At 44.9% G+C, this 24,753-nt stretch overlaps 1 protein-coding gene across 4 annotated transcripts in view; it reads left to right on the plus strand.

Moving 5' to 3' along the window:
• The window catches only part of MACF1 (microtubule actin crosslinking factor 1), a 343,697-nt gene that overhangs the window by 60,143 nt on the left and 258,801 nt on the right, over window positions 1-24,753 (plus strand). For 2 of the 4 annotated variants that reach the window (XM_069586919.1, XM_069586928.1), the window contains exon 1: window positions 6,605-6,842. The exons of the other annotated variants lie outside the window; for them this stretch is intronic. In XM_069586919.1, coding sequence (XP_069443020.1) covers window positions 6,791-6,842 — 52 coding nt within the window. In that variant the 5' untranslated portion in view covers window positions 6,605-6,790. Of the gene's footprint in view, window positions 1-6,604; window positions 6,843-24,753 lie in introns of those variants that run through there. 4 annotated transcript variants of the gene reach the window in all.

A 24,753-nucleotide genomic window follows, 5' to 3' on the forward strand; every position in this document is an offset into this window, starting at 1 on the left:
CTGGGATCAGGATTCAGAATCTCAAATCCCTGGCTTTTAAACACTTCTTTTTTGGTTAGGTAACATGTTCACGTAACTGAATATGCAAAAGGTACAAAATAACATATAATGAAACGTCTTTTCTTAACCCACCCTTTTTTAAACCCAGATACCCTTTTCCTCTCCCTGAAGAGTATTATCAGTTTGCATTTCCTTTCAGAGATGATATGTGCATTTAGTCCTTCACATATCTTATGATTAAAAAATTAATTTGGCAAATATTTATTGACTACTTACCATGTGCCGGGTACTATGCTAGGCTCTGGGGGTAAACAGTGAACAAAACAAAAATCCCTGCCTTTATGGAACCTAAATTCTTTTTTTTTTTTTTCCTGGATTCTAAATTCTATGTATTCTTCCTCCTTCCTCTTTTTAAAATACGTAAATTAGAAGTAACATACACGCTACTCTGACATTTTGTTTCACTTATTGTATCTTGAAGATTAGTTCCTATCAGTACGTTAAAGCCTTTTTTCTTCCATGCTTATTATTTTATTGTGTAGATGCACTATCATTTATTTAGCCACTCCCCTATTGATGGGCATTTAGGGTGCTGACAGTCTTTTGCTTTTGTGTTGTTCAGTTGCTAGATCATGTCTGACTCTTTTGCTCTTAGGAAATGCTGAAATGAAAAACTTCATTGTATACTTGTCATTTTATGTATGTATATCTTTAGGAAAAATTCTTAGGTGTGGAATTGTTGTATCAGAGGAGGCATATTTGTAAATTTGATGGATGGTTTCATCCATTGCTTTGATTTTTTATTATGACTATTTCAAGCATATAAGCAAGTATAGATAATACTTCAGCATATACATATATACCCACTACTCATTAAACAGGTGTTGACATCCTCACTGAGATCCTGTCTACTAGGTGGTTTTAGCACCTCCTTAATGTTACAGGGTATTCCAGCAGAATCTGGAGTACCCTATTTTAGTTCAAATTAAGTAGTTTCTTAGAGCTCATCCCTGCCATCCTGGAGTCACCACTAAGCAGTCTATCTTGAACGTAAAAATATATATGCATAACTTCATTGTTAGCAAATGATAGCTTCAGAGGAAAATTCCATTGTGTTATTTTTAGTACCTGGAATCTGACTCTTAAAAATGTTTATTTGTCTCCTTCCTCTGCTCAAAAGCAACAAAGAAATGCTACTGGAAGTTGGTGGCCTGTCTTTTTGGAGACTTGTTTTATTTGCTGGTCGAGGAGGCCAGGTGAATTGAGCCAGAAGCACACCACCACCCCCTCTCCCCCTTTGGCAGGTGCCTACCTTTAACTGACTTGGAGGTGTAGCAGTGTCCTTAGTGTGGGTCCTGATGGAGCTGATGAGAGAAACTGTTCCTGAAGGAAGGAAGCTGTTGATCTCTCTCTATTACACCTATATACCTGTAACTGTTTCAGTAGGCCTTTTTTTTTTTTTGGTCTGCATTGCATGGCATGTGGGATCTTAGTTCCCAAACCAGGGATCAAACCCATGCCCCCTGCATTGGAAGCATGGAGTTTTTAACTGTTGGACCACCAGGGAAGTCCCTTAGTTGGCTTTTGTTGAAATTAATTTCCTTCCTTCCCTTCTCTCTGCTGGAGACCTATAACTACATTCCAGGGGTGGGTGACTCTTGGTTCTGATCTTTTTCTTAGGTCCTCAGAGTGTCCAGCAATAAGGCTTTCACATTTTATGGTTTTATAGACCTAGTTTCAGGTAGGTCTGAGGTCATGCAGGTGCAGATTCTCCCTAGGAGCAGGTGTTTCTGCCTTCCCTTCCAATTGCTCAGTCCTTTTTACCTTGTTTGGACTTGTACTTTCATGTAATCACCACCAGTTCAGTTCAGTTCAGTCGCTCAGTCTTGTCCGACTCTTTGCAACCCCATGAATCACAGCACACCAGGCCTCCCTGTCCATCACCAACTCCCGGAGTTTACCCCTCATGCCCATCGCATCGGTGATGCCATCTAGCCATCTCATCCTCTGTCGTCCCCTTCTCCTGCCCTCAATCCTTCCCAGCATCAGGGTCTTTTCCAATGAGTCAACTCTTCTCATGAGGTGGCCAAAGTACTGGAGTTTCAGCTTCAACATCAGTCCTTCCAGTGACTTGGAGGTATAGCAGTGTCCGTAGTCTGGGTCCTGATGGAGCTGATGAGAGAAACTATTCTTGGAGGGAGGAAGCTGTTGATCTGTCTCTATTACACCATATAATATGGTATATTACACCATTTAATATGGTAATCACCATAGGGAGGAGAGAATGCATGGGTTGCACCCATTTCTCCATGGACCACACAACCAAAAAGAAAAGGATCAAGGAGAGGGAGCTGGGTTGAGAGTCCATGGCCTAAAGCACAAACCCCTTTTAAGTCCATTGTCAAACCCTGTAGTATACATTTGACCACACAAAGTGCCTCTCCAGGCCACGGGCAAGCACAGGGTGGGCAGAACTCCTTGGACTCACACTTAATTCCTGTTAAAGCCTCTTGTGGTCCTGCTATTTCAGTCTTTTCCTCTAAACAAGAGGTCTTTTTTTTTTAGTGTCATCATCGGCATTGTCTATGACCTACGACATTCACATCACTGAAGATTGGTCTTTTAAATTTTGCCAGTTGGATAGAGTAACATAAAATGGGTTAAATTTGTATAAATCTGAGTTGTCTGTTACTCTTGAAACTGAGTATTTCTTTGTGTATTTTTAAAAATTTATTTGATTGGAGGATAGTTGCAATATTGTGATGGTTTTTGCCATATGTCACTATGAGTTGGCCATAGATAGACATGTGTCCCCTCTATCCTGAACACCATCCCCCCCCCCCCCGCCCCCCCCGCTTCTGTTCCTCAGCCCTGCAGCCTTGGCCTTGGGGACAAGCCTTCTTCAGATGGCAAACTCATTTTCTGTCTAGCGGCCCAGCAGGACAAGGTGTAATTCAACCCCACGCTCCATCAGACACTGCTGCCAGGGGAGATAATGGAGAAAGTGATCTTTGTTGCTCCCTGAATAGGACTATGAACCTGGCACCTGCTTTTGTTACTGGCTTGTTAAGTCACTGGAGACATTTTTCTTGTCTTCAGCTGCTTTGGGGTAACAGTGGCAACTGGCTGTCAGGGTATCAGTTCTGCCTCAAAGAAAATGATGTCTTTAAAGCAGCTTTACCTTTTGTGTCTCTAAAACCTCTTGTCTTGAGGGCTGGCATTGGGAATGAGCAGTTGAGCCTTCACTTCGACCGCCCATGACCCTCATCTTCTCTGGTCCTGAGGAGAGATTCCTTCCTTTTTCCTCCGGCTTTCTCGTTAGACTCTGAGTTCCGTGCTCCAGGTGCATAGGTCAGGGGCTGGGCATGGCGAGTATGCGGCAGGTACGTGTGGAATGGGCGAATTCCTTACACTGTGCAGATTTAGGGTCACTGACCCTGATGACGAGAGGGTGACGTTTATTTTTAAGGGAAAGGTTGCCTCAGAGGAATACGGAAGGTCTGGATTTCCAGGAGGTTTTGGGAACTGTGGGAACGCCAAGATAGGACTTGTTCTCTCCTTTTGGGCCTAGAACATTCCCCTCAGCTGAAACTCTGCTGGCAGACTTGCTGTCCTGTTTCAGGAATAATATCCTGAACCTGACTCAGACCTCTCCACCCAGGCTCCACATCCCTGAGCCCACCCGAGGGCAGGGCAGGCATCCTTTTTGACTGCCATCCTGTCACCACAGTTGCAGTGCGTGAGGACCACACCTCATGCGCTGCAGTCTGGACTTCCTGATCCGCCTGCGTTCAGTCCAGTTCCACTCAGCCCTTAGGTGTCTGTGCCTTTGTAAAGGCTGTTGGAGACAGCAGGGCTTTTTTCCCCTTTGTCAGCAGCTGGCCAGGCCTGTTAGACTGCCAGGTCCTGAGCCTTTCACATTTTGTCTGTCTCTGTCTGGAACTTAGGGCAGAATCGCTTACCACTCGAGGTTACCTCTCATTGTTCACCACTGTGGGACCTATGAGAATAAAAGATGAAGGGCCACGAAGATCACAGAGAGGTGCTGGATCCTGGTGCTTTGAAATGCTCTGATTCTAGTGAAAGGCCCTTGGTGTGCAAGAAAGCAACTGGAGTCCAGGCCATTGTCCCCCCTCCCCTCTTCCCAAGAGCCTCAAGTTGGAACCATCCCTCACTTCAGGATTCTAAACATCCTTGTTTTTGTTTAATTTTTATCTGATAAAAGGTTATTAATTTCAGTGGTGAAACACACAGAGGAAATGACAGACTAGCATGTGTTGTCTTTTAAGTGCACTTAGTTTAAGTGGCTATTTTAAAAGTCCGTTGTTCCTGCTGTCAGATCCCTGTTGTCTGGCCTGCTTTCCTCCCTTAGGTGGGAGGGGTCTCGGATAGAATTTTACAGGGACATTGTTCTTTCCAGTACTTACATTCAGACTGTCCCTTGTTAACTGCTTTCAGATCTTGACACAGACGAGGTCTTAGAAATCAGTCCAGAGGTTCTTTACCTGTGGTTCATTGACCCCCATCCACTTGTAAACAAAAGTTTGGCAGTAGGTGAATATGCCTTTTCCTAGGGAGAGTAGCTTTACTTTTCGTCAGGTTCTCGCTGGAGTTTGTGGCTTCTTGTGGCTTAAAACAAAACAAGAACTACCATTTTATAGGAATTTGGAGCTCCTGCTCACATGGCTTGTTTAATGGCAAAGTTGGATCTTGAGAGAAATTCTGGAATCCAGGTATCCTGACTCTGTAACCAAAGTTCTTTCCACTGCGCTCTCTTATCCATACTCTTCCAGGAGAAATAGTAGAATAAAGCCAGGGAACCAGACACATGTGATCTGAACTGTTATTTATTGTTTGCCTTTTGCATCCACAGCTTCATTTCATGGATGAGGAATCCAGGGTACTCGGTCTGTGACCTCAAACATAGTTTGGTTCTCACAGTAGTATGTTGTAGAATCTATAGTTGCTTTTGAGCACATATGTATTTATCGTATCCCACTGTCTTTTATGCTTTGTAAGCATAAGAGCTTTTTATGCTTTTAACTTTGCCCATTAAAATGGTTCTTTGAAAAAAGGAACCATGTGTCATGTTCCCCCAACTCCTGACATTCAGATCTGCATAGTAGCTGGCTACCTTGTCGTCACCATTAACCAACTAGTAACACCAGAAGGCACAAAAGCTTGGGTTGGTTATTTTTATTATCTGAAGATTTTCCCTTTCCATTGTCTTGGCAGCTGTTAATGTTATTTAGCCTGATCTTTTCTAGTAGAAACACTCCCTTTTCTCTTTGTTTTCACAATGCTGCTTATACAGTTTCTCCACCTTGCATCCAGCCCGCATCATTGGGAGTTCTACCATGTCACTGAATGGCAGCCTACCCGGCAGGTTACTTTGGAAAACTTCAGACTTGGGAGAGAGGTATCTCTCTTATGAGGGGTTGTTCATTGGATTCCGACTTGGTTGTTGCTCGTGGGTGCTTGGCTCAGGTTTGTGAACTATAGGTTCTTTTCGTGCTGTCTTACTGACCTGTAATGCAACTTTCGGACAGATTGCTTAACTTCTGTTTTCTCATCTGTAATTGAAAATTTGCAGTTACTTTCCTAAAAACATTTTCAAAGATGAGTATAACAGTGCAGATGAACCACTTTGTATTCCTTACATCAAAGATGCTAAGAAGTTTGAGGATTTCTTCCCTTTAATTATAATCTTTGCAGATCATCCTAAGAGCCTGTGACAGTTAGGGTGAGTTGTCTTTTTGAGGCTGATGGAATAGAAAGAAGTTTGCGTCAGCTACTGACATCACTAAAGCAAACTGAAAACACACAAGCGGTGGTGGTGGTTTAGTCGTTAAGTCGTGTCCCACTCTTTTACGACCCCATGAACTATAGCCTGCCAGGCTCCTCTAACCATGAGACAAGAATACTGACGTGGGTTGCCATTTCCTTCTCCAGATGGTCTTCCCGACCTAGGAAGCAAACCCGCATCTCCTGCACTGCAGATGAGTCCTTTACCGCTGAGCCACCAGGGAAGCCCAGAAACAAATTAGCTCAGTGAGATATTGCCCTAGAGTAGGGAGCATGCGGGTTGTGTCTGGGCTGCGTTTTCTCCCTTGTTGTGTTTGGGGAAGGTCTTGCCTCCCTGAGTTAGGCTTTTAGCACTTGGGGAGTGGGCTCCCACAGCAGTTTCTGCTTCTTTGCCTGCCTTGGACCGTGTTCCTATGAAGCGTCTCCTCTGTAGGTGGCTGTATTCCAGTCTGTAAACATGACTGCTGTGAGCACGGTGCAGAGTTGGTTGTTTATTTTGTAAAACCTGTCTCATTGCCATGTGATATTTGCCCGGGAACGCCTGTTGTGGTGACACTCTATGGCGAGTGTGGCCCTTTAAAGGTTTCTTTCTCCGATGTTAAGATGGGCCCTTCACTGGTGTCCTGAGAAGCATTTAAGGCTCTCTCCCTAGAGTTTAAACCAGAGGGGCAGTAATCCCAGTGGAGTCTGGGCTGGGGTCTAACGGGAAGGTGGCAGATGACAGGCAGGGGCTGCTGTGGTCTCCCGCCTCATTTGCACAAAGGAGGGGCGGGCCTCTCTTGGGGAGGTATTTCTGCTCATTGCAACAAATGAGGGCGCACAAAGGGCTGTAATGTAATGAGGCTCCTCTGTGACGTCACTTGCAAGTGTGGTCAAAGTCCAGCTCTTGGGGGCTAGGAGACCGCAGTGGAGCTCTCCCTTCTCAGCTGTCACCGCGATATGGTGCCTGCTTCCAGCCACTGAGCCGACACAGCTGGGCCGGGGCATGAATGCTTACAAGTACCAGAAGTTCCTGGAGGGGCTCAATAACCTGAGAGGTATTGCAGGGCTCTTGGCTCCCCGCCTCCTGTCCTTACTGGTTGTGAACGCTTGCTATTGGTGTGTGTTGTATGGGATCTTTACTCTCCATCAATCCGTAGGGGCTTAGAATGCCCTCTGACTCAGAGCCAGCCATAGTTTTTCCTGGGTTTGGGCAATGGCATAGGAGGGATAGAGTTTGTAAATGTGAGAGTGGGAGACGGGAGGGGATCCTCTCAGGTAATCCAGTTGCAGCCCGTTCTCTTGCTTGAATGGGCACTAAAGCCACGTTCGGCCTCTCGAGCTCAGCAGTGTTCAGGGCGCTCCCCAGCAGGGGAGGTGGAGGGCTCCTGCCCTGGGCTCTGCGCCCTCACCTAGGTGCACCTGGGGTTCTTGGGCCAGGTTTTCCGCTTGCCTGTGTCTACAGGGAGTCAGAGCCCTGTCTGGAGAGAACAGGGAGTCGGGATGATTGTGGGGAGGAGGGGGAATGCTGGTTGGTGTGGTAGAGATGCCATTGTAAAGGGTAAATCAGTGACTTTAAAGAGGGCAACTTTTTACTAAAATAATATTTACAGGGAGTAGTGTTTGCTTTGCAAGGTTGGCAGGCTTTTCGTTGATTATAGATGAGAAAAATACTCCCAGATAAGATGCTGCAAGGCTCTTCTTGGGTATTAAGGAGGAAAATGAATGAAATCTTTTTACTTCTCCCTTTTTCATTAATAGGTAGTTTTATTTTCTGTTTAGAAGGGTGCTCGAACCCTCCCTGTTTCATCAGCAGTCAGGGTCTGGACCCAGAGTGACCATGGGGTGTGGAAAGTGTTGGGGGAGACCAAGGGAAAGGGTGAAGTCACCTCCTTTGGGGTGGGGGGAGTGGCAGGAGGTCTGCACTCACATCCTGCCAGGGCTTCTCTAGATATTTTACTTTCTTTCATTATCTGTAGAGTAACAGTTTCCTGACGCTGGGAAAGATTGAGGGCAGGAGGAGAAAGGGACGACAGAGGATGAGATGTGGATGGCATCACCCACTTGAAGGACATGGGTTTGGGTAAACTCCGGGAGTTGGTGATGGACAGGGAGGCCTGGCGTGCTGCGGTTCACGGGGTCGCAAAGACTCGGACACGACTGAGCGACTGAACTGAACAGTTTCTAAAAGAACATAAATGTGAGGAGCTTTGTATGCTACAAAGGGATATACATCCATAAAGTAGTCTTCCATTGATCTCTGTCTTCTCTTCCCCTTTCTCTTCCCAATGCCATAGAAACATTTTTTTTTCTTCAGAACTTCCAACAGCTGGAGCCAATCCCTTTTGGGTTGAGGGCTCTGCAAGCTCATCAGTCATCAGATGGGTCTTAGCAATAATGAGCAACGTCAACTGTTCCTTTCCTGTCAAAGGAAGTTTTGAGAGAACAGAAAGAGTCAGAACTCCTTTATCCAGACCCATGGGGAAGAGATGGTGGGTCGGGCCAGAAACCAGTGGTGCTTCTCAGTGACTCTTCCAGTTCCTGGGCCTTGCTGGGGGCTGGATGAAGGGATGTGCAGGACTGTACCCTTGTCCCATACAAGAGCCCCTTTTCTTGCCCTCTTTCCTGTCCTAGAGGATCCTTCTATATTCCTGGATATGAAGCCCACTCAACAGCAGGAGCCTCTTCCCTTGGAAGGGTTATCACATTAATTAATCTGCATATTCCTTCAGGAGCGGAAAAGCCTCAGAGTAGGAATCCCAGACCTCTCCTTGGGCACTGAGCTCCTTAATGTAGCTCTATTCCCTGTTATCCTTAGTGTCATTCTTCTGATAAAAGGCCAGAGCTTTCTACAGATTTATGGGTGGTGAGTGGAAACTACTGGAGGTCAACATAACTTTTCCTTTTGGTTCCTCTTTTGTCAAGGGCTTAGAGAAGCAGTGACCCACACTAGGACAGCCACAGCCTATGGATCAGGTTTAGCAGTGACCTAAGTGGATTCCTCACGTTCTCAGGAGACCATGCCGCTCATAACTCTGCCCCCCTCTGCCGTGTGTGCTTCAGGAACAAAGGGCAGGTATGAGGGCTGAGAGCATTTCTTGTTTTCCTCCCATAAAACATGCGTGGGGGAAGGAGGCCTTTTTTACTCCCTGAGTAGGAGTTGTTTTGGTCCTCAGTGTCCTCTAACTCTGCTGACTTCATCTGGGGGCTAATGGGACAAGTAGCTCTTGATTTGATCATCTCAGGGCTGTAGATGTTAAAATTTACACCCTACATACAAAAGGTTATTTTTGCTTTTGGAGGAGGTTATATTGAAACCAGCTTGGCAATCATTTGTTTTCTCAGTTCACCTATAAAGTTTTTTTTTCCTCCTTCCTTTGCTCTGTTTTTACTAGGAATGAATGAATAACATAGCAAGGAATGAGTGAGTGACAGGCAGTGAATGTACCTGTCATGGGGAGTGTCCTTTATAGGACTGAAATCAGAGAAGAGGAGTGACCCCAAGAGTAGCAGCTACCCCTCCACTTTTCCCACCCAGACCCTGGGGCTGTCTGCCATGTTATTTTGGTTCTGCACGTCCAAGATGAACTCAGAGAAGCACTTACTGCCACGGACATTAAATAAGAGGACATATTACACTCAGTTCATGGTGTATATGTCTGGTATGTGGCTGGAATTCGCCAACTGTTCCACCTCTTCTTTCTCCTGTCTCTCCCACAGGCTGCTTTGAGTCACAGTGTGTCTTGTGCTTATGCTGGTCCAGGATGAACTGGGTCAGCTCACTTTCTGACTGAAGAGTTGTGCTCCCGGTCGCCCATTTTCATGTTTGGTTCCAGGTCGCACTTGATCTTGCTGATGGTTGAGACTGGAAGACAGCGGCAGTAGTGATATTCTTGAAAATGCTATGTGCTCAGCAAATGTTAGTTATGGACTAGGTACTGTTGTAAGCACTTGCCTGTGATTTTTCATGTAGCACTTGTAATAACTCCTGTAACATAGGCACTGTACAGTGGTGTAACCGAGGCTCGGTGGAGCCAAGAACAGGGTCATATGTCCTGCTAAGGAGACAGCAGTGCCTGGGAGTATAGCAGCCAAGATGGCTATGTCGTGTGGCTGTCTGATGCTGGGGACCATAGGAAGTAGGAGGGAATACCCAAGTCTGTCGAGTGTAGGTGTGAAACACGCTTGCATACCTTCCTCTGAGGGAGAGCAGAGCAGTATGGTGCTTTGGAATGAGGGCAATAGAGCTTTTCTCTCACACTAGCCTCCTTGAGCCATGTTCTCTCTTCTAATCCTTCATTCACTTACATACACTGTATAATAGTGTTCATGGCATAAAATGTATAATATACACCAGTTTGTCCTGTTCACTCAAAGAAAGATTAACTCCCTTTTCTCCCAGAACCTGAATCGTTTTCAGGTGGGAGAGGTGCCTAGAAAGAGGACATGTGGTTATTTTGGTTTAGTCCTTATAATCATTTCTGGAACATTGCTATAGGTCTTAGACAAGTATCCCCCCAAGTCTGAGTTGCCAGGCCAACATCTAGACACAAACTGCGGCCTTTGTCAAGCTCTCGCGTGGTTTGTTTCCTCACTGTCCTCTGATCACGGAGAATAGCTGCTTCCCTTGTTCATTTCACCTGTACCTTTGTGTATTCCAGAGGGACTGGCAGAGGCAGGTAATTGGCTCCCCCTCTTCTCTTAACTACTGACTTTGCTTTTCTTCCCATGGTTCGGCTTGTGGCCACTCCTGCATCTCGTGGGTAACTGTTGAAGGGAGCCCAGTGGGAGAATAGAGACACTGTAAGTCTTGGTGTTTTTTCCATCTCCAATTTCCTGTGAATCTTCGTTGCTTTGATGCCAGGGTTGAGGTGCAATATATTTCATTGCCCCTGTTTCTTCTGGAAGGCTTTAACGTTTATTTGTCAAGCTTGCCAGAACCCACAGCTGTTGAACGATTTCTGCCTAGATGGACCTCTTCCGTGGGCATGACAGGTTGAACTATTGGCCCAAGCCCCACCCTTTGGCAGAGCCCAGGCCTGTGCTGTGACTGGTAACTGGGGACTAATTAGGGAGGCAGAGAGGTAGGTGAGGTGAAGTAATGAGAAAGTGGTTCTCTAGCCCTTGCTAAAAAAATTTGAGATAGGTTTGTGGGATAATGACTGACTTATTAAGGCAAATGTACCCCCAGCATATCCATGTACTTTCACCCTTTTTCTCCTATGCGTGCGCTCACACACACACACGCACACGCACACACACACACACACACACACACACACCCAGTCTTGTTCCCTCTGCCTGGAAGACACTGTTGTTTTCTCTTTGTGTCAAATTTCTCTTTGCCTTCACTGCCTAGCTCAGTCTTGCTACCTGCCTCCCCACCATAGTTTTTTGTTTGTTTTGTTGAACTTCTACATATAATTATTCTCTCTTCCTCATCTGTGTTGCCAGAATTTTTTTTTTTTTGCCATACTATGCAATATGTGGCATCCTAGTTCTCTGATTAGGGATCAAACCCATACCCTCTGCATTGGAAGCGTGAGTTCTTAACCACTGGACCAATAGGGAAGTCCCTGCAATATCATTCTTAAGCTGTATGGTATTTCATCAAATGTAAGGGTCATTTATTTAACATTATCCAGTTATGGGGTGTGTACATTTCTAATTTTTCACTGCTATAATATGATAATGAACATTCTTATAAATAAATTTTTCTGTGCATCTCTGATTATATTTTTTGGATAGGTTCCTAGAAGTGGAATTACTGGACTTAATTCATACATTCACTGCTCTGAATGTTGGTTTTTAACTTTATTTCACCTTTAAAAGCTACCGAAGATACCTGTAACCCTTTGTATACCTTTCTGATAGCTCTCAGCCCTTGCCCTCTGGGAATAGCTCTGTCTTCAGGCTCAGTGGCCAGCTGGTTCAGATGTTTTATTATTCACTTAATTTCATCATGGGACAGGCGCCAAGTGTCTCTTTCACTTAGTCAGCAGCTCCCACATGTCATCATCACATCACCGCACTGTCTCACTCTGAAGCTTTTTCCCTAGCAGCTCCAGGCTTCGTTGATAAATAGCTTCACTGATTCTCCCAAGCCCAGATTCTTTTGGATCAGGAGAGATCCATAATGTTGATCTGGAAACTGTAGTACCAAGAATGACCGAATCAATGCTGTATAGAAATCCTGCATTGGAAGCAAAGATCAGTACGAAGTTGAGATTCCCTCTGTCTTTTCTTGTTACTGAGATAGCCATCTAACTAGTAAATCGGGCCAGCTTAAGACCTGATATAATAAGTTGGCAAACTCCTGTGTTATCATCCCTAATTATGGTAGGTGTCTGCCTTTGATAGAAATGGAGATGATGCTGTATGTTTAAATCAATATATTGCAGTTGGGTGCAAATCGGCTTCTGTTACTGGGGACTGACAGCCCTTAGGGTTATGGCCGTGGGGAGAGTGCAGTCTTGTTTCTGATCTGGCGTTGACATACGGCAGCAGACAATGTAGGGTTTTCTAGTTGATGATAGGCTGAGGGTGTTTGGAGATTAGCTGGAGGACTGAGAGAAGGAAGACTTGTGTGGGGCTTTGTGTGCTGGAGTCAGTAAAGAACATCCTGACAGCATCCAGGATGGTGGAAAATGGCTTGAGTCGCCCACAGGATTGCATCCTTCCCAGTGAGAACTGTCTGCCTCTCCCATTCCCAGAGCCCTGAAACAAACCTGTCACAGTGGGATGGTTCTCTCCTCTGCAAGGAATCCGGGAGTCTGCATGCTTTTGGGATGAGGCATATTAACACATCTTACAGCACTATACACCTACTAGACCCTCAGTATATCCTATACTTTCTGGATGAGGTAGTTTTGTGTTATTAAAGTTTATTCTCTCCTTAAATGTTTACTTTTTAGGCTTACTGCATGTCACTGGACTGGAGAGGGGCATTCTGTCCTGGTTTGAAATGTGTTGCAAATATGGGGTGTCATGGTATATTGGTTAGCACTCTAGACTCTCAAATGTGTGGGGTAGTTCTGTGGTGGTTTTTTTTTTCTTGTTTGGTTTTCTGGGGTGTTTTTATATATGTGTGTGTGTGGTTTTTTTGTTGTTGTTACAACTAGAGGTTGTAACCCTTTCTCAAAGGGTGAGCCTATATGCTAACAAAGTATAGATTATCACTGATGCCCCCATCTCTTGGTCTTGGATTCTTTTGAAGTAGGCAGTACTGAAAGGTAAGGCTCTCGTCTGCATTGTTCTGGCCACAGTTTCTTTTGGCAGCTCCCCTAGAGAAATCCCAGGCTAGTTGTCCTAATCATGTATGTTTCTCATTGCAGCTGTGGGGAAGGTCCCTTTGAATGACTTACCAGTTGCTAAACAGCATCTTTTGCTCATTGAGGGGCCAGGCAGGAACCTTTTAGACTTCCTGGTTTGTTGTATTTTGGAATCTTCTGATTTGGAAGATCATTTTTTACAATTTGTTATGAATTAACTATTTCACTCACTCATAGTGTTTCATGCTTCCTGTCTCTTTCACTGGAAGTCCTCACATCTGTCTCCTTCCCTCCTTTCGTTCAGAACCTTCTCTGTGTCAGGCCCTGCACAAGGAACTGGGGATATGACAGTGAATGACAGCCCCTGTTCCTGAGGGGAACAGCCCTAGTGAGAATGGATACACACACACACGCACACACGCATGCACGCACGCACGCATGCACGCACACATGCACACACACACGCACACATGCACACACGCACACACACACACGGCGGGTGCTATTATAAAAATGAGTATAGTGCTGTGAGAACAGAGGGGGAGTAACTCCTAGCAGCAGTTGGTGGGTGACTGGGAAGCCTTTATAGTGGGATTGGTATTTGAGGTGAATCTTGAACGGAGATAGGAGTTTGTTAGTTTGTTAGTCCGAAAATGGGGAAAGGTATTCTGGGAAGGCAGCAGGGTGCGCGAAAGAGCAGACTCATGAAGGCCTCTGTTTCCCCTGCGCAAGGCGCAAAGTGTTATGAAGTAGGAAGCCGGAGAGAGTGGGGAGTTGTTAGGGCTGGAATGAAAAGTTGAGTCTGTTGTAAAGGGCTAAGGAATACAGTAGGTAGTAGGGGGCACTCAGTGTTTTTAAGGCAGAGGAATGGCATAAGTATTCAGGGTTCTTTTTTGGTGGAGGAGAAGTATAACTTTGGTAGCAGAATGAAAGGTCATTTTTAGGGAAGTAAGGCTATAGCTAAAGTGGAGCTTTACCTGATGTACCTGATTTTATTTGTCTAAGATAAGAGAAGAAGTAAAGAGAGCAGACGTGTGACATTCTTCTAAAAGAGAGTTTGGTTTTAGGGACAAGCAGATTTTTAAGTTGAACTGTATTCTGGATGGTGCTCCAGATTTCCCCTACTGCTCCTGCTGAGTCTGTCCCTGGGTTGTGCAATGCTCTGTGTTTGGGTTGATATTTCCTGGGATTGGTCAGATGATGTACCTCAGCATGAGGCCTATAGCTGAGACCAGCAGCCCCAGGTGTCTGTCAGAGATAAGAGGGAGAGAGGAGGCCCATTTAGGTCTGGGTAGGGCATTCGTTTCTTCAACATTCTCTGGCTGCAGTACCTAGGGCTCCATCTTTTTTAAAAATTATTTATGTATATTTGAATGCACTGGGTCTTAGTTGTGGCAAGTGGGTTCATTGGTTGCTTGAGAGCTTGAGGGCTTCGTTGCCCTGAGGCATGTGGGATCTTAATTCCTCGACCAGGGATGGAACCCGTGTACTCTGAGTTGGAAGCTGGAGCCTTAACCCCTGGGCCACCAGAGAAGTCCCCCAGGGCTCCATCTTTACATGACCCTACAGAGGGATTTGGTTTGTTGACTTGTGACACTGTTGATCACATTCCTGCCTATTTCAAATACTCTCTTCTGTTGGCTTTAGTGAGGGCATGTCTTGGTTTTCCCTTCCCTGTCTGATTGCTGTTTGTCTGCTTTGGCTGGGTCTTTCCCTTCCTCTGACTCACGCTCAAGGTCTCCTAAGGGGAGAGGTAGTGTGGAGGACGGAGAAGAACATAGGCTTTGGATCCAGGCAGGATTGGGTTAAAAAATCCATGCTTCTATATTTACCACGGAGGTGACTTAAACAAGCTCCTCACTTTCTCTGAGCTTGAATTTTCTCATCTGTAAAACAGGGATAATAATATCTCCCCCCCAAAATTATGAGGGCTAAATTAATGGCCTAGGTAAAGCTCCTAACACAAGGCTGGCATTTAAACACCCAAGGAACACAGCTGACATTATTATTAGGCAGCTCTTGGCCTTCTTTTCTTTCTCCAGCCAGTTCTTCTGGCTCTAGCTTTTCTCTTAAACTGCAAATTCCCGTATCTGTCTTATACTACTTAAAAATCTCAATTGAATTTTTTTTTAAAAATTGTAATAAAGACCAGTTAACATGAAATCTACCCTTGTAACAAATTTTTATTAACTGTATGACCATTTGTTGTACAGGAGATCTCTAGTACTTTCTCATCTTGCAGGACTGAAACTGTTCTGGTTGAATAGCAACTTCCCCTTTCTCTATCCCCCCAGCCCCTGGCAACCACCCTTCTACTTTCTGCTTATTTAAGGTTGACTACTTTGAAAACCTCATGTTAGTGGAATTGTGCAGTATTTTTCCTCTTGTGACTGGCTTATTTCCTTTTGCATAGCATCCTTAAGGTTCATCCACGTTTAGCGTATGAAGATACTTCTTTTTAAAGGCTGAATAATATTCCATTATGTTTATAAAAATCTTTGTGTTTTAATTTCTCTTTCCAGCTGCATACAGGACATCCACAGTTGGATATTGCCTCAAACTGAGTATTTTCAAAACCAAGCTTAGACTTGGCAACTCCCCTCTTCCTGTTTTTTGATGACTGTGAGCACATTCTCCAGTCTTCAAGATCAGAAACCCTGGAGACATCTTTGACTCTTCTCTCTTCATCAACGCCCATTTTCAATCTGTCATCGAGTTCTTTTGTTTCTTCAGAACTTCTCCTAAATTTCCCCTTTCCTCCCCATTCCCTCTGCTAAGACTCTAGCTAGTCCAGTCACTCATCACCTCTCGCCTGAATTACTGGGACAGCCTCGGATTCTGTCTCCTGTGTCCTGTCTCTGCCTTCCAGTTATCACTGCCAGCTACTTCTAGTGTTTTCTGTTACCCAAAGTAAGAAAGACCTTTTATGCTCTGACCCCCTTCCTCCTTATCACAGCTTATCTCACACGATTTCCTGGGACACTCCCAGACAGATACCCCTCCTCATTGTGCCCAAAAGTGCTTTGTCCGTCGTCTCCTCTTGCCCTTCCTGTGCAGCGCTCTTTACCTGGAGTGCCCTGCTCTTTGTACTTCACTGAAATCCACCCATTTCTGCAGATCTCTCTTTTGCACGAAGACGTCTGTGATTATCAGTCCATGCTGATGTGTCGCTTTCTCACACTCTAGTTCTGCTTGCATGTTGAAACTAGGCTTTTCGAGGGGACTGTTTTATAGACATTGCATTTCCATATCTCTCATCATACCTCATTACTGAGCACTTATGAGGCACGGTGACCAAAACAAATCCTCCTTTCAGCTGACAAACGTGTGTGAGCGCCTGCCCTGTGTGCTGGGCTCAGGCCCTGGGATTCAGCAATCAACCACACCCTGAGAAGACTAGTTATGCTGCATGTAAACAGACAGATACTGGTCAGTCCACTGAATTTGAGGAAACCAGGTTGGACTCTTAAGTGAGGACAAATGAAAAGGGAGACTTCAGAAAACAAGGTGTAAATGAAACAGTTATTGTAAGAAAAAGGCATTTAATGGATTCATCAAGCAAGTAGTTTACTGAGTAACCACTGGCATCCATTTATTCGGGATATTTAAGGATATACCAGAGGACACGACCAAGTCCCTTTCTGGGTGAAGCTTATATCCTAACATTTAGAGGTATTTATTTTTAAATGAAAAGCACTTGATATTAGGTGAAGCCCATGTGTACGAGATCAGCACTGAAGGAGTTAATATGCTTGTAGGGCTCTAGGCTTTGTTGAAACAGATGGTTGCTTTGCCCTAGGGAGCTTTTTTTTTTTTAAGGGGGATTAGAGGACTGGGCTGAGGAGGGCCGGAGACCTCTCTTCCTCACCCTATAGCACACACACCTGCTGTTCTGGCGCCTGGTGAGCGATGTAACTTGTCCCCCACTTGGGTAGGCACTTATTTGCAGGCTCGTGATTGTGACTTTAGGGCTGGCTGTGTGCTCCTGGCATTCCTATATTCCTTTCCTGATTTTTATTTGTCATCTAATATCAGTGAAGTCCCGTTTTAACAGATGTTGGACTTGGCTGTGCTCCTTTCTGATCCATGCTTACTTTTATATAAGTATAATCCTGGCCTCTTTCTAATTTTTTTTTAATCTAGTTTTTTTATTGTGGTAAAATACACATGACATAAAAATTTACCATTGTAGTAGTTTTAAAGTATACAGTTGATTGACATTAAATACATTTTCAGTGTTGAGCAACCGTCATGACTGTCTAGTTCCAGAATGTTTCATGACCCCAAATGGAAACCAAGGGACCCATGAGGCAGTGACTCCCTTCCCCTCCTCCAACCCTGACAGCCACTCATCGGCTTGCTCACTTACCTGTTCTTGATATGTCATGTAAGTGGAGTCATATGACACGTGGCCATTTGTATTCAGCTGCTTTCAGTTGTTATATATAGATCCATGCCCTTTTCATGTAACATTTTAAGGTTGGTTTTGTTTTTTTTTTACTGTTTCCTTATAGTCATTATAACTTTATGTTATAGTGTTGATCATGGTTTCACTTAGCCATCGTGTTAAATGTTGAATGTGTGGATTGTTTCCAAGTTGTCGCTGTTACCAGAACTGCAGCGGTGGCTGTCTCCCGGACTGGGCTCTGCCATTTCCCAGGGGACTCTGTGTGTCGCACACCAGCTGCAGAACAACCGCTGTGTTCGGCTCGGATAGGGCAGCCTGTTACCCAGCTCTGAGAGAGAACAGTTGAGAAATGATTTTTTTTTATACAGAAGGCAGCATTTATACTTTGTCATAGAAGAGCTTGTTCACCAGGGAATGGCAGAAAAAAGAGTTTTTTCCCTACTGTCTAGAAGTCTTCTCTACTCCCTCCACCCCACTGGGTGTAGGAAGGGACTAAGTATGGCAGTTGAAGGTGAAATGTTTTATTCGTTTGTTCATTCAGCAAATGTTTGAGAACTTCCTGTATGCCAGACATTTGAAACTTGCCAGTGGTTTGAGCCGGGCCAAGCAGTGCCTTTTATTCGACTGGCCTTTGGTCCTGCCTGGGGTTAGGACCCAGGACCTGATTGCAGGGCAGTCAGGATTCAGAGTCCGGAGCCTCATAGGGCCTCATCACCTCTCGGTTTAGCACCTTAAGGTTTGGTACCATTATAGAGAATAATCATGTTGATTTGGGCTGCTTGCTCCCAGGAATTTCACAGCCAGGCTGAGACCCCCTCATACACGGCTGCTGCTGCTGCTAAGTCACTTCAGTCGTGTGTGACCCCCATAGACGGCAGCCCACCAGGCTCCTCCGTCCATAGGATTTTCTAGGCAAGAGTACTGGAGTGAGGTGCCATTGGCTTCTCTGCATACTTGGCTAGGCTACTCTTGTTCCCCACTGTGACAGAGAGCTGGCCAGTAGGAGGTGAGCCATCAGGCCTGTGGCTTCCCAGTGGTTTTGTTCACGATATCCTGGCAAAGCAACAAAAGAAAGGTGCTGTTGCCTGGGTCTCAAGGGTTCAAGCACTTTGTTACAGTGAAATTAGCATGTCCACACAAAGCGGTAGGATGGAGAGTCACAGATTCCGAGGTTAGTCCAGGTAGCTCTGGGATTAGTGCTGCTGGGACCTTCTTGTCTTCTGGTAGACTGTCCCGCCTCCCTTTTATTTCCTTACTGACCCATTTTATAAAATAGTCTTAATTTCTGCTTACCCTGTCTTACCACTTAAGGCCATTTAGGGCCACACTCTATCTTTAAAATCCAGTTGAAGTGGAGAAAGCACTGAACTGCCAGATCTTAACAGTTATACTTAAGAAAGTGCTCAAACTCTCGAGTTGCTGACTTGGGGTTAAGACTTGCAGAGGTTGGTGAGAGCACCCAGAATTAGGCCTAATCCCTGCCCCTTCCACCTGCCATGGGTTCCTTTCCTTTAAATGTCAGAACTTGATCTGTTATGGGTCTGTATCTTCAAATGCATTTTCCCTAGTGCTCTTTTAAAACTGTTGAACACTTCCTCAGGTAGAGGTGAAAGGAGTTAGACCCTCAGGAACAGAGACTCCCTTCTCTCTCTCCCTAGACCACGGCGTTAACAAAGTTGGCCTAGAGCTGCTGAGGGGCTGCTGTGTTTGTGTTTCAGTGGGCTGCCTTTACTGAGTGGGACACAAAAGCCCAAAGCACAGGCCATTCCCACAAGCCTAACATTTTCATATTTCTTTCTCTGCCAAAGAATCTTTGGTTAGGGTTAAGAATAACCAGTCTGTCTTTGGAAATACCAAGGCCTTTTGTTTGCCAGGAGAAAAGGGCTTTTGATTAAGGCCGTCTTCTCATTTTTTTTTCCCCCTTAAGCTGCTGTGAGAAGACTTTAGAGCCTCTGAAGGTGCTGTGCTTGGGGGAAGGAAAGATAGCTGAATGAAGCCAGGAGAGACTTAATCATGCTTTGGCACCCATTTGTGCAGAGATAAAAATAAATAATGAATAAAATCAGTCCAATTTTTGGTGACTGCTTTTACCAGCCTTTCTTTATTCCTGTCTTTTCTTTTTGTTGAAATCCATACAAAACTACTGTTCCCCAAGGACCTACCATACAGATGAGCTTGAATCCCACTGTGTGACTGTGGGCAAGTTACTTATCCTTTCTCTGTTAGGTGGCAGTTTCTCAGCCATAAATTGAGAATCATAATAGTGCTCCTTTGTTAGAGTTGTAATGAAGATATGTGTAGAAAAGTAATAATAATGTGTAGAAGGTACTTAAAACAGTACTTGGTACATAGTAGTGCTCAGTAAATATTGACTATCTCAGTAAATACTATTACTCCTATGTGTAGTAAATGCTGTTGCTGCTGCTAAGTCACTTCAGTCGTGTCCAACTCTGTGCGACCCCATAGACGGCAGCCCACCAGGCTCCCCTGTCCCTGGGATTCTCCAGGCAAGAACACTGGAGTGGTTGCCATTTCCTTCTCCAGTGCATTAAAGTAAAAAGTGAAAGTGAAGTCGCTCAGTCGTGTCTGACTCTTAGCGACCCCATGGTCTGCAGCCTATCAGGCTCCTCCATCCATGGGATTTTCCAGGCAAGAGTACTGGAGTGGGGTGCCATCGCCTTCTCCACTAAATGCTGAGTATAGCTTTATTTTCCTGATTCTGTTTGTGGCTTGCTAGAGCTGTCAGAGTCAGATCTTTGTCTTTTTACAATGAGAAGGAGGCAAAGATTCCCATTGGGCTTGATCGTTTTATCAGAGGCGAAGGGAAAGCTTATTCTCTGGACACATCTTGCAGGCTCAGTGCCTTCTTAATTAAATGTCAATAAGGGAATCCATCTCCTAGGAGGAACGTACTATTCTTTGGCAAAAACAGTTATTTGTGGGGTGGGAATGGGTCATGACTACAGCAGGTCATTACTTCCTTGGTCTTGGAGGATGGTGAGGTTTCTTGTGCCCCAGGAGAGCCTGAACCAAGCTATAGAGGAGGGGCCTCTGGTCCTTCGAACATGCAGCAGTGGGAGAAGCAGGAGGCGTGTCAGGAGCGAAAGGGGGCATCCCCAGGGCTGGTGCCAGTGACTGTAGACCAGGTCTGGGAGTGTCATTAATGGAGGCGCCAGGCTAGTGCCTGGCCACTGCAGTTCCCAGGCCATAAGAAAGAGACGCAGTGAATGACTCGCCCTAAGCCTCTGAGCTGTTTTATAAGCAGCCGCCTCCTTTCCTAGATTGGTGGAGTGGCTAAGGAAGGGACACAGAAATTTAAGTTTGTTGTCTCTTTCTTGCCCATGTCTGCATTGCTGTAGCTTTTAGGAAGGATTGGTTTGTGTGGCTCCCTGCCCGCCACCTGCACCGCCCACCCCCCCGCCCCACCCCTGTGGCCCCAGTACCTCAAGGTAAAGTTTCATCTTACCTCTCGCACGAAGTTAGTTTCTAAAGTTAGCATATAAAGTGAAAATCTCAAATAATCAAAATTATCCTTGAAAAATATCTCAAATGGTCCATAAATCCAAGTGTATAAACCTGGTTTTGTATATACTCCAGGACAGAGTTGGGACACCATATGAAGTATTCAGTCTGTAATTAGGGGTCAATTTAAGTGAATGGTAGCTGTGCTTAAGCACTAGAATCGTGTTCAGGATTCAAGGTGCTCACAGTGTGTTTGCGGTATACTGGAGCCCAGCCTTGCTGACGTCTCAGGTGCAAGTCCCATCACCTCATGTCCACCTTGTGCATAACTTCACCTTGGTGTGAGACCTCATCAAGCAGAATTGTGGGTAAACCTCTGCACATGTTTAAATTCTGTCTCCTCAGGTTTCTGTAGTTCAGTGCAAGTGTGTTGAGATTCTCTGGTATCCTTCTTTTGTGCATTCTGTTTTTATTTACTTTTTAAATCATTATTTTTTTTTTCTTCTAAACATGTTTTATAACCCTCTGCAGTCGTCTTTTATCCAAAATACTTATCTGTGTGTCTGTTTATTGCATTCTTAATTATTTTCAGTGTTCAAGATTCTTTAAAGGGGGGCTGCAGGAGAAAGCAAGTGTGCAGGGAAGGCCTTAAACAATCTTCATTTAATCCTGTAACCATAGCTTCCACTTTCCTCCTCTCTGGTCCTCTGCTGACTTAAAATTCTTACCCCTTGCACATAAGACCCTTTCTTTCCTTCATTTTCTTCTCTCTTTACGTCATTCTTCAGTAGAAAATTTCTGCTTATGCTAGGCCAGTTAGAAATGAATTCTTGTTATACCTACTATACATCACTGGTTTAGCTCTAGATGGTTAGTTGGTTCATGGATTAGCCCCAGATTCATAGTATCATTAAGAGATGGATGGAGAATGGAGCCCACCCAGAGAAGTCAAAGGACACTTTTCCCAGGTCACACAGCTGCTTACTGACAAACTAAAACCGTGACCTTGGTTCCTGACTTGGAGCTGAATTCCTTTTCTCCTAATCACATAACTTGCCTTTGAAGCCTTGGTTGGGAGCAGTCCTTTGTAACGTTTTCTTTTTTCTTCCAGCCTTTGGGGAATTGTGACTTCTTTTGTTTAATTTTATTTCAGTTCTTTTCCTTAACAAAGATGCTAGACCATATGAATTTCAAGAGGGTTAAATTTAGTTCTTTGTCAAAGATATATTTGAGAATTATGTGGTGACTCTTGATAAAAGCTGAGGACTGTGTCACGACTTCCAGGACTGGTAATCACTGTCCCAGGCACAGAGGTTTGAGACAAGGGAGACTGGTGACCGTAGTTCTAGGTGGGTGAGGGTTTGTGTAGGCAATCAGCTGACACACAGAGGGTAGTCAGGGTCAACAAACATGTGTTGAATTCCACTCTTTGCAAGGTACTAGGACTAGGTGTTGAAAGAACACACAGTCCCTACTTTCATGGAGTTCAACTTGAGAAAAGAACGTTGTATGTGTATTTAGAGAGATACCATGGAGAGGCTGTAATTTCTTTTGTCCTGATTTGGTCACAGAACTAAAGGAGATGGAGCTGCTGTTCACTGGGACCTTGAAAGAAATCCCCCAATACAGGGTACTGAATGCTAGTTTAGCCCTCAAATAGGGCAGGTGGGGTTTCCCAGGTCCCAAGGTCCAGTTGTATTTTCTCAGTAAAAAGGGCAGGTGGGGGGAATGGAGTTCTTTATATTCTTTTCTCCTATTTCTGCTGGTAAGCATTAAGCTAGATACTTTCTAATTAAAAAAAAAATACTATTTCTTTTGAGCAGTAGGGGGAGTGTATCAGAAAAAAATAACTAGTGAAAATCATGATGCTGCATGTAAATCAAGCAATTCATCAGGCCTAGGGGAAGTTGATGCCCTGTTTTCAGAGCATCTGAAAGGAGCTTCGGACTGGTAGGCGCATACAGGTGTTCTGATCTTTGCAGCCCTGCTCCAACCTGTGCTGCTTGACTCCCTGAGCTTTTGTTGGTTTAAAACATCACATTACAACAAAGTTCAAAGCCGTTGTCCTTGCTTTCTCAATCCCAAGGAAGGAAAATGGGTTATTTTCAGCCATATATGTTTCTTTTGTCTCAGAAAAAATGTAAAAGCAAATGAACAAACAAGAAACAAAAAATGAACACCTAAACCTTCCAGTAAAACAAACTTCAGCAGCCATGATGGACTTGTGGAGCCTTTGTTGCTGGACCACCTAACAGGGTTTCTCATACAGGAGTTTTCCGGATTGACAGCTAATGTATAGATAACTGAACCAGGCCCTGGCTGTCGTCATTTTGCTGTTGGAGAAGTGAGCATCAGAGAGGGGCTCAGGACTCACTCCACGCGACACTTGTAGCATTTTCATTGCTCACCAAGAGGGGTACATTGGTGGTGGTGGGAGTGTTTGTGTGTGGAAGAGAACGGTAGGTCTGCATGCCCCCATGCTTGGCACGGGTAATGCAGCTTTCCCTCAGAGTCTGCTCCACGAGGCAGCTCTGTGGCCCCATCTCAGTTCTGCTCTTTGCGCTGTTTACTTTGCTCTCTCCCCCAGCAGCTGTGTGAAGGGGAGAGCCGCAGCCTGCTGAAGTACCCATAGGCTGTTCCCAGTGACCCTCAAGTCTTCAGAAGCATTTGAGTGAGAAGAATGCTGAAATCCTTTAGCTCTTTGGCCCAAAATAAAAGCTGCACTGCCATGGTGATAAAGCTCCCAATTGAATAAGGAAAATGGCAATTTCCAAGAATCTGGGTGGTAGTTGTTTTAGTCAAGTTGAGAAATGGGATCACTGAGAAGGGGATTTCCGCAGCATCTAGGCTGTCAGGGAAACAGTTATTCCCCTCTGCCTCCTGTTTACAAATTCCAGGAAGGGAGCATGAGGCCTCGGGTTGCATCTCCATACCCAGTAAGACAGGCAGTCTGCAGGGCCTGTCAGCGCTCTTCACGACAGTTACGCTGTAGTTTTTCCTATTAAAATTTCCCAAAGAAATAGAGAAAGACACTGTAGTCTACAAGCCTTTGTTCCTGGGGAAGTTGACAGGGATTTCGCTTAGCTTTGTGTCCTGTCAGATTCCTTGAGGGAGGTCGTAAGAACATTTCTCCCTTTCCCCCTCTCTTTCATTCACCCTAATGGGACAAAGAGTTGCTGGATTCAACATTCTTTCCCATATGATTCTTAAGGCATGAGGGTCACTCAGATTTATTTTTAAACTCACAACCTCAGGCTGAGGGAAAGCAGTTGTCCTTCCTGAATTCCCTTGGAGGCTTTCAGCTGCCCAGACACCCCACGTCTTTATGGGGCACATTCCAGCGGTCTTAAAGCCCTGGCCCTCGGAGTAAAATCTGGTCTAGCGTCTCACTCGTGGAATCCCTTCGTGAGCCATGGCATGAATTAGGTGTCAGATTGGAAAGCAGAAGGAGCAGGTGGCCTGTGAGCTTAATATAATACTTCCGGCTTGGTAAAGTGGTTTTGGAGCCTTGTGCTTATTGAAAGTTTCCTTCCACTTTCTTGTCCACTTTAACCATCTCTTGATGGTCTTTAGTACCCTTCTGGGATTTTTCTAGGAGTGTGCTGGAGACTGTCAGAATATAAGGAGTTAAACAACAGTGAACTTGTGGAGAATAATTAAACAGTGATTAAGTGATATTTTAACTCCTGTTTACAGGGGAGAAATGGAAAACATCAGGAAGAAACTTTGGCCGGGGTCATCTTTGTGGGCCAGAGCCTGCCTGCCCTTACCCAGTTTCATTTTTAGCTGTGAGGTGAACTCACGTACCCTTCTCTACTGATGTCCATC

The sequence above is a fragment of the Ovis canadensis genome, chromosome 1 (genome assembly GCF_042477335.2).
Source record: "Ovis canadensis isolate MfBH-ARS-UI-01 breed Bighorn chromosome 1, ARS-UI_OviCan_v2, whole genome shotgun sequence".
NCBI classification, from domain to species: domain Eukaryota; kingdom Metazoa; phylum Chordata; class Mammalia; order Artiodactyla; family Bovidae; genus Ovis; species Ovis canadensis.